Source organism: Arachis ipaensis, chromosome B4 (genome assembly GCF_059453495.1).
Source record: "Arachis ipaensis isolate K30076 ecotype BB chromosome B4, ASM5945349v1, whole genome shotgun sequence".
NCBI lineage: Eukaryota > Viridiplantae > Streptophyta > Magnoliopsida > Fabales > Fabaceae > Arachis > Arachis ipaensis.
In genome coordinates this window covers 116,885,741-116,902,869 of record NC_142439.1, presented here as the reverse complement: position 1 = coordinate 116,902,869, position 17,129 = coordinate 116,885,741, and the positions used below count along the sequence as shown (strand labels likewise).

Sequence of the window (17,129 nt, the reverse complement as noted above, 5' to 3'; positions counted from 1 at the left end):
AAAAAGATAAAATTAGTCTAATTCAAAAATTTGTAGATAAAATTAAATCAAATTAAAATTTGAAAGTATTTTTAAATTTTTTTATAAATATTAGGGACATAAAAATATTTTATCCTTAAAAAAATTAGACCGACTATTATAATTTATAAACAAGATTCGGCTTAGCTCGGGTGAACCGCAAACGGCCTGGCCGGTTAAAGCAGAAATTAAAAAATGAGGGGATTAGGGCACGACCGCACACAAGGCTCCCAGTCCCAGCCTCCCATGCATTATTCCTCTTTAGTTCTTCGTGCTTCACTGCTTCGTCCGTTCTTCAGCTGGTCAGCCCCGTCCCACGGCCACCACCAAGCACCAGCCACCCTTCTTCCCTTTCTTCGTCACCAGCCAGCCAGCCTCACAAGTCACTACCAGTCCACCACGATTCGCCGTCGATCACGGCGCCGTCACCCACCCGTCCCACCGGATCTCTCATCTCTCAGATTCTCGTCTTGCTCACCTCCCTTCCTTCCAGCAGCTCGTTGCCGTTGCTGTTGACAGTTGCTGCCGCCGGCCACCAGCTGTCGTCGTTCATTGCCAGCAGCGAAGCAGCCTTTCGGCAGGTAACTGGTAAACCTTGATTCTAATTCTAAAAGACCATTATTGTAACATGTAAGAAGCTTCTAACCTGCTTTTGTCTTGTTAAAAGGCAGAATTAATTGTTTTCTTTGTATAAATTTACATTTCAAGGCTGAACCTTTCCTAACCTCTTTCTTTCCCCTGTTTCTCCTTTTATTTACATAGGTTCAGTGTTATAAATTATAAACCTCTCTTTTTCCTCTCCTCTCCCCCCCCGCCCCCCCCCCCCCCCCAAAAAAAAAAAATTTACACAGGTTCAGTACATTATGTCTACTTCAAGACAAGTCCCTGATTTTTTAGTTTTTAAGTTCCATGTCTTATGTTTTATGGTGTGTTATGATTTGAAGTTATGTTCATTTGTTGAATCTGCTACTGCATATACTGAATTAATTGGATGCATTGTGAATAGAAAATTACTTAAATTGATTAGATTTTATAATTGATTACATTTGCAATCTCTGCATGTTTTTTTGTGCATATACATGTATTTTTAGGTGATCTGCCATTTTCCGTAATGCCATCCGCCATAAATTTATGGCGGATTTTTGGCTCACTGCCATGAGTCGCCATCCACAATCGAAAACTATGTTATAAAACTGCTTGAACTATCCATTATTTGATATGTTCATTATCCTTTTCTAGGCTTAATTATATCAGCTTTGGTTAGAGTTACTGAAACTTGTATCGGTGGCATGAGTGTTTGATATGTGTGTGATAAAGGAGTTAGTATTAGTGTCCTAAATCTTAATAATGTTAATAGGGTTTGCAATTGATATTTTGTTCCTTCAATTTAAATACAAAGGGACGAAATTTCAGGGCAAGCAAGTGTAATCTGCAACTTTTTATGTCTTGATGATTTCAAGGTTTGTCGTATGATTGTGTTTTGGTTGCTTGTGCGGCATGTTGGTCTTTGTTTCTTGAAAGATATAAAAAATTAAGCCATTATCATTGAAAGGAAGCATCAAAGCTGAAATCTAATCTATTAGGTTCTGGCTTTTTCTCAAGGCAGTTTTTCCTATGCCTGGTGCACCTGTGATGGCTGCTTGTAATGATAAATGTGTTTGCTTTTGCTGTAGAAAATGGGAGAAAACGTAGAACAGGTCTCAAGTAGAAGCAACTCCAGAGTCCCAACACTATGCGAAGAATGCAAATCTAACCCATCAAAATACAAGTGCCCCGGCTGTTCCATACAATCATGTGGTCTTCCCTGTGTAAAAGCTCACAAAGAGCGAACGGGATGTACCGGCAAGAGGAACCAGACTCAATTTGTTCCTCTTTCCCAGTTTGACGACAACCTCCTACTATCTGGTACATAACACTTGAACTTTGCATTTAGCCTTTATGTTAAAAGCTTTTTATCTTGATTGTTGGTTAGTCAAAACAATTTTGTTTATTTTTGGTGCCTTTTATATCATCCAGGAGGACCTTTAATGGCTTCCCTGTTTTTTTAGTTAATTTCTAATTCTCGTGTATTTATTTTTCGTCACCATTTTGAATTTTCTATCTTCATTCTTTTTGTTGTTATTGTTTATAATATTTCATAAATATGCACCGTTGCACATTTTTCAATGTGCTTAGGGATTCTTAATTCCCCTATTTTTTGTATTTATTGTTCATTTTGTTTTATTTTGTTTTCCGCTATCTAGACTATAATTTGCTGGAAGAGGTAAAGAGGGTAGCTGAATCTTCTCAGAGAATGAGAACTAAATTGGGCATGTATGCATATTTTAAGTTACCTCATTACCTTAAAAGCCTGGGGAGCGCTGCTAGGAGTCGGAGAACCAAACTGCTGTTTCTTCCTAGCGGAATGTCAAAAAGACAGAAGAATCAAACTCGATATGACCAAAGGTAGTATATTTATTTTTCATGACAAGTTCCTTTTAGGAGGATTGTACATATAAGAAATTTCTTCATTTTGTACTTATAAGTTTTTCCATGTTTACTTTTGAACCTAAGGTATATATATGATCTGTAATATTCAAAGTGAATTTTTGGTTTGGATTTGAAAATTTTATCATGTTAGAGTTTCTTCTTTTTGGCATATTGATCCTAGAGGGAAATACATATTATAAGAATGTTTCCTTTGAAGATTGCTACGAAGCATTTGTAAATTTCAAATGTGTTTGAAACATTTTCAGGAAGAAATTCATATCTTGGACAATTGAATGGCATTTTCATTCAACGGATGTTGTTTTACATGACAACGGGTGAGCCACTTAGCGGTTTTCTTTCGATCTGAATACAATACTGCACTATTTAGTTTATTTATTTTTTAAAGAAGAAACTGCACTTTAAGTTCTTATCACATGCTTAGAATCTAGAATATGGAGAGAAAAAATTGAGTATATTATGCTTATGGCTTCCAGAGTCAATGAAAATACAAGCATCTACTCCATCCTAGAAAAGCACCTCAAGCCTGGTCCGTGGAATCATCCATTAAGGCAATTTTGCGAAGAGCAGCCGGATCGTCTCAAGATTTTCATTCGTAAATACCCAAAGGTGGTTTTCTTTACCTTTTCACATGGACATCAAGGAATGATTCTATTTCAGTTTTCAATTTAATCTTGCTCGTGTTAATGCAGGGTCCCAAGTCACCCTTCAAAGAGCTGGATATGAAAGCACCAATCAGACAGCAATTAGCCGATGTAGTCATTTTGGAGTTTCCCGTCGTTTTTGTTTTCTTGCCATCTCACAGAATTGATTTTGAAGTTATTAAGAATGTAAATCAGATAGATAATAAATCACTTCCAAAAGACAGCGAAGATGGCCAAGAGCCAGAAGGTGTATCATTTAGGGAGGAGGAGATAGAAGATGACTCCACAGATCCTCAGGTTTTGGATCTCATGAAGAACTTGGAGTCAAGTACATCAAATCAAGTGCCTACACATAATATGAGTTCCGAGAAAGCACCAACGGGTTCATCGGATAAACCCCTGTTTGAAGAAGACACTGTGGGTAACCCGTCACATTCTTCACTGAAAAACAAGGAACTAAAAATCTCTGAAGACATGACATTTGACTTTGATCCAGAATTGATGGATGTCTATGCTAATCTAATGGCTGACATGAATCCAGACAACTTCCTTGATTTTGATGGTGAATTCTCCAAGAAAACAGACAATGAGATAGGTTTGATTGGTACCAATGGGGTATTGCCTGTGCCAGAGGAATTGGAGGAAGGGGAAATTCCAGAATAGTTGGTAATAATATACTTGAATTCTATCAAAGCAGTCGACCAAGTGGTGGAAGAGCATTGGCAACATGAAACCGGATTATATGTTTTAAGGTTGCTTGCTTGCTAAGCAAGATCGCATTCACAGCCTAGAGTAGTTGCATCAAGACGATGATTTTATGTTGCTCAATTTAAGTCAGTTTTGATATCTCCATCAAATGCTCATGGATGTTCTTTCATGGTTCTTTGCATAACTGAAATTTTGTCGTAATAGTTGATACTTCACTTTAGATGCAGTAAGGTACTTCCTTAATCCTTTCTGTAAAAAGACCATTCCCCTAATATTTTTATGAGGATTCAAACATAGCACCAAAACCATACTTCACAGCATTGTTTGCTTTGCTCATCCCTTCAGGCCAAATTTTGTTACCCTTACCTTCAAAGCGAGATTAATTCATTGTAATGGATATATTTTCTAGTCTCCGGTTGTTCAGTTGTGCCTACACAACCTTGATCTTCACTTCAAGTTTAAGAGTCCATTAGTATATTTTTGAAGTTCAAAATGGACATGGCGTGAAGTTTAAGGGGTTGAAGGGAATAAAGTACAATTAATAACACTTTATTAACATGTTGCACTTGTGGAGAACTTGTCATCTGCACTTTGTTAATATCTAATAACAAGCCAGGTTTAGGCTTATGAATATTCTAGACTGATTGGTAGTTGGAGACTCAAACAATTTCAGAGGGGAAAAGGAAAGCCTTTGCTTTACAATATCAGTGGTTGAAAAAGAAAAAGAAATGATTCAACAATCTTAGAAAGGTTGTATGAAGGTGTAGTTTTTTTTTCTTTTTGTTATACAAATTAATATTTTCTTTTGTTTATTAGTCATTGTTGGAAAAGATAGGCATAAAGTATCTCATTCCACACATCAGGAACTCCAGGAAGGCACCAATGTATGCAATCTGCATAGCTATTTGGATCTTGTATCTGTTTTTGTGTTAGAGGCTCCCACTGCTTTCTGTATATAGAAGGGTGTGCTTCTTTTCTGTACTCTGAGAGCTGAGTGATGTTAAGTATTTCAACATTCAATCCTCTTGTTTTCAAGTCTTCAACCACATTTTCCACCACTTTCATCATTTTTGGATCTGACCCTTTACCCCAATACCCTTCTTCTGTGATCATTTCTGTTTCTTTGTAACAATTGTCACCCTTATCTGCTCCCCATTCTTCAGCCCTGCAATGTTTTTTATTTTTTATTTTTTTTATTAATGATGGTGTTGTCGAAAATATTTATAAATTAATATTATTTCGGTTAGAAAATAGTGAGACATAAAAATTCCGTTTTCAAATTTTTAAATATTATTTTGCTTAATGATTTACATAGTTAGGAATTTTAAGAATAAGAAAAAAAAATGATGGATGAAATTCTCCAAATTAGAGATTTATTCAAAAAAAAAAAAAGTTAAAATCTCTTTTGAAGGCTTATTCAAGATATTGGTTCGAAAATTAAAAGAAAAGCAGAAAACATGGCCCAACTCCATTTTATGATATGAATATTGAAGAAGAGAATTTCTTTCCTGAAGATTAGAATTGGGTGAAGAGTGGAGATTTTTACTAAATTTAGAATAAACGTATGCATTGCACATGATAAATTGTTATTGGTGAATTTTTTCTGCGCTCTAATAAAAATAATTTTTACTCCTCACTAAAATTTTACTTTTTATCTTAGCATTACCTGTTAAACAATCATGCTATGTGCATATAAAAATTAGTTATCAAGTTAGTCATTCGTATAAAAATATATATTGAAATATAAAACACACATTGAATATAATTTAACAATATATATTTATAAATAAATATATAATAACTAGTTTTTATGGTGCACATAGTATTTTGATATTTCAAAAAATTCTCCTATCTGATAACTATGACCTAAAATGTGAAATCACTATTTTAACTAAATTCATATTCATCATCTAGTTGTAACCGTCAAGAAAAAGATTTATCCACTTGTAGGGAAATGCACTTCCTAACAAAAAGTTACCATAAATATAAATGCAATTGTACTTAAAATGATAGTTAGTTAGGTAGCAATGACTTTCCTCTTATATATACCTTTCATGAGTTGGTGACATACTAACAAAAAATAACTGTGTCTTGTTACGATTAACATGGACCTCCAACCAATCTGACCATGTTCTCAATGCCATCTCATAAACTCTTAGCATTTCCACTTTTTTGTAAACTCCATTTGGGTCTCCAAATGTTCCCCACCTGCTCTTGCAATTGAAATCAATGAAATATTGTTACTATATATTAGTGTTCAATTTTAGCACACATTTAAAAGAAACAAAATGAAGTAAACTCTATCTCCGATGAAATTTGATTTTACACTTTATAATCTGTACTACAAAATTTTTTAAATAATGTCAAAACGTGTAAAATGGGCCTTTTTTCGTAACTTTTTTTCAAAATGACTCTTTCATTAATTAAGATATAATTTTTTCTAACACATCACATAGAAGGATAACATTAAAAATAAAAAATAAAAAATAAAAAAGTTAATAAAAGACCTATTTACATTGTTTGACAATTTTAGAATGTCAAATTGGGATTTTTCTTAATAATCTAGAGTATTATAAGATACATAAAAATTTCTGGAAGGCCATAAAAAATATGGCCAAAACAGTTTAAAATTATTTAATTTTATCTTCTTTAATTACGACTGAAATAATTGAATAATATGAAATATAATAAATTTGTAATTATGTATATATAGTACGCACTTAAAATTATAAATGTTAAAAGTTAAATAAAATAACATAAGGTTGTTTTCTTCTTAACATTATTACCGAAAATAAGAAGTAAAATTTGTTGAAGGTTAATTATAATTGAAAGTGATGGTTTGGCAAATTAAGTTCCATGAGAAGTATACTTACAAAACATTCATAAGAGGCCTTCTCCACCAGAGGTAAGTGTTGAAGACAATAAAGTCAGCATGAGTCCAATACCTAGCATGCTTCTCAATTGCATTCACTCTCACAGTTCTTTCTATTACTCTATGGTGCACTGGATCATCTGAATTTGATTCTACTAGCAATGGTGCCCAATAGTGCTCAATTGTTGCATTGTATTCCTTCATTAAACAGTGTTGTAAGCATTAAGCTATGAAAAAATTAAACAGTTGTCAACATTTTTTTTTCTTTTTCAAAATTAGGAGTAAGACTCAAATCCGAAACCTCTAAGTGAGGAGAGAAGACTGTACTATTTGAGTTATAACTCGTTGACAACAGTTGTCAACATTTACTATGAGAAAAATGTTGGAATTAGATTTTCAATTTTTTTTTGCATTTATATTTGTTAAAATAATGGGATATATATTTGTCAATTTGTTTTTTGGATGAATAAGTAAAATTATGCCACTAATTTGCACTAAACAAGCATGCATTACGCTTGTGGTAAAAAATTGACAATTTTTTACATTACATAATGAACTTTATTTCTATTATTAGGATTGCATTGTCTAATTTATTATCAAACTCATCTCTAATATAGACTTCTTTTCTCTCGTTTTTTCATATTCTCTTTTAAAAGATAATAAAAGAACATTAAAAGAAAAATCTTATAATCACTTTCGTGGATATTATTGGATTAAAGATCAAATGCAAACAGTTGGTAATTTCAATTTCGTTTCTAGTAGGAGTAAACTTGCCTATGAAAATTATATGTTAATAGTCATGCATGCATTTGGTTTATCGTACTAGAATTTGGTGAAATAATTTTAATCTATTATTAGATATTTATCATAGATCAGATAATGTATTTACTAAAAATATTATAGATAACAAAATATTCATATTTTTATATTAAATATGATATTAAGATGATATTATTTTTGTAAAAGTATATGTTATTAATTCCCTTAAATTAAAGTATGGTGTATATAAATTTTATTTTATAAATTATGACACCAATAATTAAAAACTAGAGTAGATATATAGGAAACACTAACTAAGAATGTGAAAAGTGAGTATAATTCTATTATTTATGCATTAATTCTTATACGCTCGTTTATATATTGATCCCTAATATTAAGAATTCATTTAATTTATATAAAAAGAAATGAACAACAAATAGATTGTTTATGCCAACTAACTATAACTCAAATGACAAAGCCTCCATATTCTCATTTAGAGGTTTCAGCTTCGACTCTCACTCCTAACTTTAAAAAAAACAAACGGATTGTTTACATTCCTAGTACTCTTCATGAAGCATATAAGAATAATGATAATAACTTACTGTGACCTTCCAAATGTTAAGAGAGGCATTAGCAGTGTTGTGCATGGAAGTGTGAGTTGAGGATGAGAGGGAAGTGTGAAGAAGGCAAACCATGGAAACCCATTGGCCTCTGTTGAGTGAATCCCCCACAAACACAAGCCTCTTGTTCCTTAGCCTCTCAAGCAATGCTGTGGCATTGAACCTTATTGTACATATATACAAAGAACCACAATATTCCACAAAGCTTCAGAAAACATAGCCAAACCTGATCAAGCCACATATTATACACCTAGCTAGCGTATAAATTACAAAACAATATTATATTATTTATTCTCATTGCAATGTTTTTTTTGTCATCAGTAATGTTAGAGAGATAAAAAAAATCGCCAGAATTTGTCTTATTTAACATTTATTAACTGTCGCAACAATTAATAAATATTAAATAAGACAAATTATGATTGTTTTTGACTAATTTTTCTTTTGTTACCAAACATTTTCAAAATTTTATTGTGCCACCCATAAAAAAATCCCACAAAATATGTTATTTTTAATTACTTTTTTTTTTCTATCTTTATATTTTCCATTCTGTATCAGAATGTCTCCTTATCTATAACTATTACTATATATAATTTACATCTAAATATTGAATTATTAATTTACAAAATTTTTAAAATGACAAATATTTTAAAGTGGGATAAATTGTAATATATATAATAAAGTAAATATTAAAAAATTAAACCATTATTGTTGAAGAGAGATACCTTGGTAGATCACAATGGTTTGGCTTCCACCTCCAATTCTGGTAACTCAAGTCCTTCCTTCCAAACTTCTCACATGCCAATTGATCAGACATGAACTTGCATTCCTTATCTTTGTATAATGGATAAGACTTATTGTCAAAAACCCATTTCCCATTGAACAAGTCACATTTAGATGATGACACATTATTATGAGTGTCATCATCCTGAGAGGCATCTATCATTTCTTCATGTTCTTGGGGTGGTGATGATGATGATAACTGTGTTCCATTGTCTTGTTTTATATAAATGAAACTAATGACTAAAAGAGTGGTAAGAATGGCCAAAAGAGAATGAAAGGTGTTTCTAATTCCCCAAGTGTTGCTCCCCCCTACTAGTACTATTGGTTGTACCTTTGCCAATTTCATTGTGATGAATTATTCTTTTGATTCTTCAAATTCCTTTCACTCAATTGGAAGAAGCATGCACCTTTCTTCTATTATTATTCCTCCTTTTTGAAGCTTCATTGCAAAATCGGTTGGTGGAAAAAGGTTCTTATTATCGTTAGCCCAACTTGCCCACTAAAAAATAGTAGGTAAATTAAAGTTTTAATTTGTAGCATGATGCATTTCTAAGCTTCTCATGTTGTTGATTGACTTAAAATATATAATTCCCAGTGAAAATTGTCACTTATAGCTATTTTAAGAGGAATAATATAATCAAATTTACCCACTTTTTCGGTGATTAAAAATGGAATTTTGTTAGTAAATGTACAAAGTTTTAAATTTATATTCAACAATGCAAGCTAAGTAATCTTAAGAGCAAAAGTTGGTTTTGCCCTACTAGTACATACCTTAGCTGAGACCCCACGACTATATATATGCCATTTCTTCAACCTACTTTTTTGGGGATACATTCTTCACTTTTCTTTCACTATACTTGAAAAATAAATATTTTACACGTAAAAAGAAAATCTGAATTTTAATGAGTTACGTAACAGTAAATATTATTATTTTTAGCTATTATTTAGTCAACAATAATTTGTACCTATATTTTCAAAAATTTTACATATAAAAAATATATAATTTACACACATAAATCAATACAATTTATACTTATATTTTTTAAAATTTACACACATAAAATAACAAATTTTATTCGTTGAAAACAATTTAATATCTATACTGATTAAATAATAATAAAAAATACTAAAATTTATTGGTTTAAGAGTTTTCTTTTAATATAATATTTGGTATTTCTCCTCATAACTTGATTGTATTTTTCGACTTAAGAGTTATAAGAAACTGATATTCATCTACACCTAGAAATATTGTATACATGTTTGAGATATTATTTTTTCATGTATACAATTCTAACATATGTATATTCATTAATATTCACAATAAAAAGGTAACTTTGGTTAAGATATATTTATTTTAATATTTATGTATATAGTATAAGTCTCATCAATTTAATTTATTGTAATTTGAAATGTCAGGTGGTTAGAATTATTGTATGTTTATTAATATATTTAATATGTTTGACAATGACCATGTGCAGACCCAGTTTAACGATATATCAGTTGGTTGTGCTATTGACGTTTTCACAAACCCAATAACATTGCTTGAAGTATGCTCGAAGTTTTAATTTCATGTGAATTCAATTCATCTGGTTTCATTGCCCAAGAGATAGAAGTTGAGATTCAAATTAAATCAAAACCAACCAACAATAATTGTTTTATACTTTTAATTATAATAATATTTGTGAATACTTTTCTTATGGATAATAATATATCTAGTGGGAGACAGATAAGATTTCAAATTAAATTAACTATTCTGTTTTCTTCAAACACATACCGGAAAAAACAGAAAAAGAGAAAAGGAAACTTAGAAGAATGGCGATGGATATGGTCATATGGATATATTTAATTATTTATATTTATACATAAATATATGTACATATACATACGTACCCTAAATTCAATAGAAGTATAGTATATGACTTTAGTATTTCGGCGGTGTTACGGTGATGAAAGGAAAAATTTTCCTTATATGCTAAAGAAACGTGGAGAAATTTTATGGTAAATACGTGTTGACTGATTCTCTAAAGAGCAGTAATTCTGATTAGAAACAGAAGCTGCAGCGTGCCGCAGATAAAAGAGATTAATTAGATAAGTATTATTTTATGTTAATAATTATGATTAAAATTTTGGATTTTTTTTATTTTGGGTTCAGTAATGTTTTTTGCAGCAAGATTATTTTCGTAAAACAAATAGATTGAGATAGCGTTATAACAAATAAAAAGATGTTTCTTCTATTAGAATAATTGTATAGCTCGATATGTACTTTTTTTTTTTTTTAACATAACGTGCTTTTTTCTTTAATTTTTTTGAGACATCTTTATTTTTCGAACATCTTTAATTTAAATATAAAAATAATATGCTTATTTTTTAATTTAAAGACTTAGTTTATCAAAATTAAATAACATTATTAATTTAAATTACATCCATTTAAATTTTAAATTAATTTTTCTATAAATATCAATTATTAAAGTTAGATTAATTAAAAAATAAAAACATAAATAATTATTACCTATGATGAACGAGCACTGACATGGACATAGGATACGACACGATACGGGACACGCGAATTTTAAATCTTACATGACACAGGAACACGCATACATATAAAATATAAAGTATTTTTTAGATAAATCGTAATGATATTTTGATATTTTATTGATATTAAACTATAAATTAATTTTTTTAATTATTTTTTATGTCTTATTTTAATTATATCAAGCATTTAAAATATTTTTTGTTTTAATAAATAATAATATATACTATATCTAAATTTATTTTAAGAATACATGTTAAGAATAAGATTGGACACGCTGACACGTGATGATATTTAGGTGTGTTCAGACGTGTCTGGAGAAGAATTTTTTATTTTTTATTAAGACACGGTTGGATACAGCAAATATGCATGTCAGACGAGTATCTGTGAGTGTCGTGTCCGAAATGTATCTGACATGCGGACACGACAACTCAACAAAGTGTGTGTGCTTTATAGATTATTACCCATTCCACCCAACCCAATTCACTAACTTCACCATAACTTTTTGCCTGCATTTGAAGAAGAAATTGAAATTGAGATATTAACTTCGTGTGATATATATTTGGTGTAAAATATAGTTATATCTTAGTTAATATTTTATTTAGTTCAAAATAAATATAGATATAAAATGAGAATACTTATTAAAATATTTTTAATTATTAAAAAAAATATTATTAAAATTTTAATTTTTTCTCAAAAATTTTAATTTTTGTGTCTTAATTTTTTAGAAATATTAAAGTGATTATAATTTTATGTCTGAATTGAAATTTTAGTTTTAATCTCTAATCACTAAATGTAATATTGAGTTTAATCTCCCAAATTCCAATCCTAATCTCTATCAATATACTTTTAATAGTACTCATGTCAATGCTTAGATTACTCTTAATGTTAGTTATTTTTTTTCTTCTGCTTCCTAAGTCTTTCCAAGTCTCTAGTACATATAAAAAAAGGAAACAAATTCCTTTTTCTATATTACATGGTCCAATTAACTATACCTAATATCAACATATTAGTTTTCTTTCGGCTAATTTTTTTTATATTGTTTAAATATATGTGTAATATATTGTTATTGGAAGATTTGGTGTTTTTTTTATATGGTGTTTTATTCAAATCGGACGGTCCGATTTGTTTGAAAAAAAATAAACTACAAATCGGAGGGTCCGATTTATTTGAAGAAAAAAATATATTACAAATCGGAGGGTCCGTTTTGTATTTTTTATTTTTTTATTTTTCAAAATAAAAATCGGACGGTCCGATTTCAACATTAAAATTTTTTTTATTTTCGAAATCACAAATCGGACCGTCCGATTTCTGATTGTTGGTTTAAAAAATGAAACAAATCAGAGGGTTCGAATTGTTTAAACCATACCAGCGTAAAACTTATCTCTTCTCACATCATTGTGAGATACACTCCTCTCTCTCACACATGAAAAAGAAAAAGCGTTTTCTTTCTCTCAAACCGAATATTTTCAAAAAACTATTCCTCTACGGTTAGGCCGTACATAATACAAAAATAACCCTAAAAAAATTCCAAATCCACCATTACAACCAAAAATACCCATAACCTACAAAAAAGTCCAATCCAAAAACATAACTATCATTAATAATTTAATATAAGCTTATGACCTACGTGATTATTCCAACTCACCTAAATTTTTTTCTGCAACCACTGCAGCAGACGAATTTTTGTCTGTGCGTGCACCCCCAACATCAATACGCATCCACTAGATGATGCCGCCAGCTCAATTTATTACCTGCTGAAATATAAGAACTTCAGTACGGTAGCAACGGTCTTAGTATTTTACTAGGTACAAAAAAGAATTGAATGTATTAAAGAGTTCAATTAATTTTATTACCTGTGAAACAAGCTATCGCTGTCAAATCAATTTGGTTGTTATTGTTATCTTTAGCGCTGCAATGTCTTCACTTCATTTATAACACTTTACTCTATAGACAATGCTTTGTAAACTACTAAAAATATATTCGAATAATTTTATTTATAAAAATATATTCGAATTTTGTTATAAATAAAAATATCTTTAAATAATTTAAAAACGCAATAAAAATATTTAATACTAAATATGTATTTTTAAAAAATACTTTAAAGATTAAATTTAATGTAATTTTTTATAAGTATAATTAAAAAAATGAGATATTTTTATCCTTAAAATTTAATAATTTTTTACCAAGTAAATATTCTTTAGTGATTTTTTTTTGTTAACAACCAATAATACCTTTAAAAGACCACAAAAAATATATACTTAGCGAAAAATTACCAAATTTTAAGAATAAAAATATCTTATTTTTTAATCATACTTGCAAAAAATTGCATCAAAAAGGTAATCCCTAAAGAATTTGAGAAATACATATTTAATGTTAGATATTTTGTCGTGTTTTTAAATTATTTGAGGGTATTTTTGTTGATAACATGCGCTAGGATACTGTATTCAATTAACTTGTGATTTTTTTGTCTTTTAGCATATGGAATTACCAATGCATTCGAAAAAGATAAAAAAAAAAAAGACAATGTTAAGCAACTTGCAAATTGGAGAGAAAAATGTGGAAATTGGTTGGCGTAGGATTTTATGTTATGAACTAGTTAGGTGGTAAGAAATAAAGTAGATGGGTGGAATTTAATGGTTTGTTGAGGAAGATCCATAGTAGATCATCCATGGGTGGCTGCGATTCGAGAAATGTGAGGGTATTTGTAGCCGAATTGGACAATGGTGGGGTCGAATGTTGTCTGCCGTAAAGCGAGCGGTGTTTGTTCAGTGCAGAAGAGAAAATCGTTGATATCCAACGGCCACTGCCGGCAGAGTTCTGGGAGTCTAGGCCAACATAATTTTGCTAACAGATTCGCCCAATGGAGGATATTGAAAACTCTGCAAGTAGGTACCAAACATAATTTGTAATTAATTGTCTCAAGGTATCTGGAATTTAAAAATACATATGTGAGTATGGCGATATTGAAATAGTTTACATGTAGTTATTTGGAGTAAAAATCGTAGACCAAATGCAAATTACCAATATTTGATGATTTTTTTTTTCCGGTGAGAATATCTTCATTTAGGTAAATACATGTTGCTTTCACACAGCCTCTGGTGAGGTTGTGTCACTATATGTTATTGTTTAGTAGATTTGATTTGTGCCCAGACGAATTAGTTTAGAAAATGTAATGTTTGATAATCCGAGTACAAAAAACTATTTCCATGTCATTGTCAATTTGAATCCGAAGTTGCTAATCATCCTGGTTTAATAGGTGCACAAGTGTAACAATGCATTTTGGTCCTTATTTCTTTTCTGTTTATATTGACGTACAAGCATTTATTTTATGTCAGAACTGAGTTCGGAGAATGCTATCCACACAACAACGTCAATGGGACCAGAATCGTCATTCTCTGATGGGGTATTTTTGTTGAGGTAAATTTCATGGACATTCTTTTTGTTGTGATGGGAGGGATTGGTTCGGTGTTTATGGTTGAGAGGGAGTAAATTAATTATATTGTTGTTGGATTATGCCAATGATTGTTGCATAGGACATGTTTTTCGACACAGGTATTGAAGAGGATGTAGCTGGTACCGAGGCAAGGGGACAGTCAGAAACGGTTGTTGATTCGTCTCACGGTTATGGACATATAACGGTGGAAGAGGTAATGAATATGGAATTCGGTACCCTGGGAGAAGCAAGAAAATTCTATGCTGGTTATAGTAGAGTAAAAGGTTTTTCTATTTGAAAGAGTAAAAAGGTAAAAAATGCAAAAAGAGAGGTGGTCAGATATAATTTTGTGTGCAATAGAAAGGGGTTCAAGCAGAGGAAGTGGTTGGAGAAGTTCGATATGAAGCAGGAGCACAAGCCCGTTACTAAGTGTGGATGTCTAGCAGAGATACGGATCAAGTGGAATGCTGCTAATGGGAAGTGGTGCGTTGGAAGATTTCTCGATGATCACAATCACACTTTACTCCCCGAGAGATTTGTATGATATTTGTCAGTTCATCGGAGTATGTCGGATGTTGAAACTGTGCAGACGAACACGCTGAGGTAAATCAGAATAATCATCCCTAAGATATACAAATCGTTTGCAATGTAGGTTGGTGGATTCAATCTAGTTAGGTTTACAAAGCAAGATATGCACAATGTGGTTCGAAAGCAACGTGCGTTGCAGAACAGGGATGTCAACGTTGCACTTAGGTTCTTCCAACGAGCTGCTAGGGACGATGAAAGGCAATTTTGGCGATATCAGGTTGGGGAGAGGGACCAAATATGTGACTTAATATGGAGCGATGGACGCAACTAGGAAGATTATGAAGTATTTGGGGACATGTTGGCCTTTGACGTGACATATAGGAGAAACAAGTGCAACATCTCCATGATTGTTTTGTCGAGAGTTAATCATCACAATCAAACATGTGTGTTTAGAACGGCAATGGTGTCTTGTGAGTCTCAGGATTCCTATAAATAGGTTTTGAACAACTTCCTTGATTGCATGGGGGGCAAGGCCCCGAGGGCAATTATCACTGACGGAGATCCTGCAATGTGATTGTTTATTATGCAAGTATTTCTAGAAGTCCAGCATAGACTCTGAGCCTGGAATCTTCTAAGAATCGCTATGGCCAATATATTATAGTCGCGGTTCATACAGTTGTTCAAACAATGCATGCTCGCTGATGTAGAGGTTGCTGAATTTGAGATGCAGTGGGAGGCAATGATTGACAAATGCGGTGTTAAAGAAGTTGAGTGGGTAAGGGACCTATATATAAAGAAGTTGTCTTGGGCCACTGCCTATATCAGGGGCAGATTCTTTGCTGGCATAAGGACAATATCTTGATGCGAGTCACTTCATGCTAAGTTAGGGAACTTCGTGGAGAGCAGATATAGGATATTGGATTTGTTGAGAAATTTTCAGAGATGTGTAAATTTCCTGAGAGATAGGGAGAAAGAACTTGATTTTAGGTCCTTTTATGGAACACGCATGCTTTAAACTCTGTTTCCAAAGATCGAGAAGTCAGCGGCGGCGCACTATAAACGTGATATGTTCTATAGGTTCTGTGAGTGCCTAAAAAGGACAGTTCGATATTACATTATGGACCGCGAAGAAGGTGACTATGGCTGTTGTTATGTTATACAAAAGTACGGTCGGCCAGAGGAGACCTGGCAGATTGCGCATGTTGCAAGTGAGGCATCATTTAGGTATAGTTGCCACAGGATAGTGAGGCATCATTTAGGTATAGTTGCCACAGGATAGAGTCGTTTGGTGTTCCATGTGTTCATATGGTTGTAGTTTTGGTTGGGTTGGACATGGGGGCATTGCTACACAGCTTACTTCTAGGGAGGTGGTGCAAGGTTGCAAAGAGTCATATGCCTAGAAACAGAGTAGTGAGCGATACAGGATATGTTGCTTTTCAATATCATAGAAGAGTTGGTGTTTTCGTCGATCAATGCAAGCGTCTTGCCAAGGTGGCCTATCTTAGGGAGGAGGACTTCAAGGCTTTCCTCGAGAAGATGTTAACTGACACTGCATTGTTAGAGGTGAGGATGGGTTGCGGATGGGGTTGGGCTCAGATTCTTTCCCACAAGCTATAGCTTATGGGTGTGTAAACGATCCTGCAGTCGTTCGAACTAAAAGAACTGGGCGGGCTAACGACACCCTGGAATCGAAAGGTCCAACGCGGAGAAAGTGTAGTAGATACGGGACGTTGGGTCATCGGCG

At 32.1% G+C, this 17,129-nt stretch overlaps 2 protein-coding genes and 1 pseudogene across 3 annotated transcripts; 2 read left to right on the top strand and 1 right to left on the bottom strand.

Annotated features, from left to right (window-relative positions):
- The first annotated feature begins 229 nt into the window (after positions 1-229).
- On the top strand, positions 230-4,193 carry LOC107639682 (HIT-type Zinc finger family protein). 2 transcript variants are annotated; one of them, XM_016343240.3, is made up of 6 exons: positions 230-599; positions 1,692-1,923; positions 2,262-2,463; positions 2,754-2,822; positions 2,982-3,114; positions 3,198-4,193. In XM_016343240.3, the coding sequence occupies exons 2-6, from the start codon at positions 1,695-1,697 to the stop codon at positions 3,810-3,812; spliced, it is 1,248 nt and encodes a 415-aa protein (XP_016198726.1). In that variant the 5' UTR covers positions 230-599; positions 1,692-1,694; the 3' UTR covers positions 3,813-4,193. The 2 variants fall into 2 exon arrangements, with proteins under 2 accessions (XP_016198726.1, XP_020977105.1); XM_021121446.2 differs by having other exon boundaries at positions 236-606.
- A 200-nt stretch (positions 4,194-4,393) lies between these two features.
- Positions 4,394-9,341, bottom strand: LOC107639681 (protein trichome birefringence-like 34). Its single transcript, XM_016343238.3, has 5 exons — positions 8,831-9,341; positions 8,091-8,271; positions 6,731-6,927; positions 5,907-6,065; positions 4,394-5,022 (listed from the first exon to the last, which is right to left on the bottom strand). Exons 1-5 carry the CDS (start codon positions 9,232-9,234, stop codon positions 4,674-4,676), a joined length of 1,290 nt encoding a protein of 429 aa, XP_016198724.1. The 5' UTR covers positions 9,235-9,341; the 3' UTR covers positions 4,394-4,673.
- Positions 9,342-14,144: 4,803 nt separating this feature from the next.
- LOC148568904 (protein FAR1-RELATED SEQUENCE 5-like) lies at positions 14,145-15,881 on the top strand (annotated as a pseudogene).
- The last annotated feature ends 1,248 nt before the right edge of the window (positions 15,882-17,129 follow it).

Coding starts and splice junctions, on each gene's coding strand:
- LOC107639681 (XM_016343238.3), bottom strand. CDS start 9,234: ATGAAATTGGCAAAGGTACAACCAATAGTACTAGTAGGGGGGAGCAAC. Junction 6,928..8,090: donor TTAACATTTGGAAGGTCACA/GTAAGTTATTAT, acceptor TGTTTAATGAAG/GAATACAATGCAACAATTGA. Junction 5,023..5,906: donor ATGTCACCAACTCATGAAAG/GTATATATAAGA, acceptor AAAACATTGCAG/GGCTGAAGAATGGGGAGCAG.
- LOC107639682 (XM_016343240.3), top strand. CDS start 1,695: ATGGGAGAAAACGTAGAACAGGTCTCAAGTAGAAGCAACTCCAGAGTC. Junction 2,464..2,753: donor CAAACTCGATATGACCAAAG/GTAGTATATTTA, acceptor AAACATTTTCAG/GAAGAAATTCATATCTTGGA. Junction 2,823..2,981: donor GTTGTTTTACATGACAACGG/GTGAGCCACTTA, acceptor TATGGCTTCCAG/AGTCAATGAAAATACAAGCA.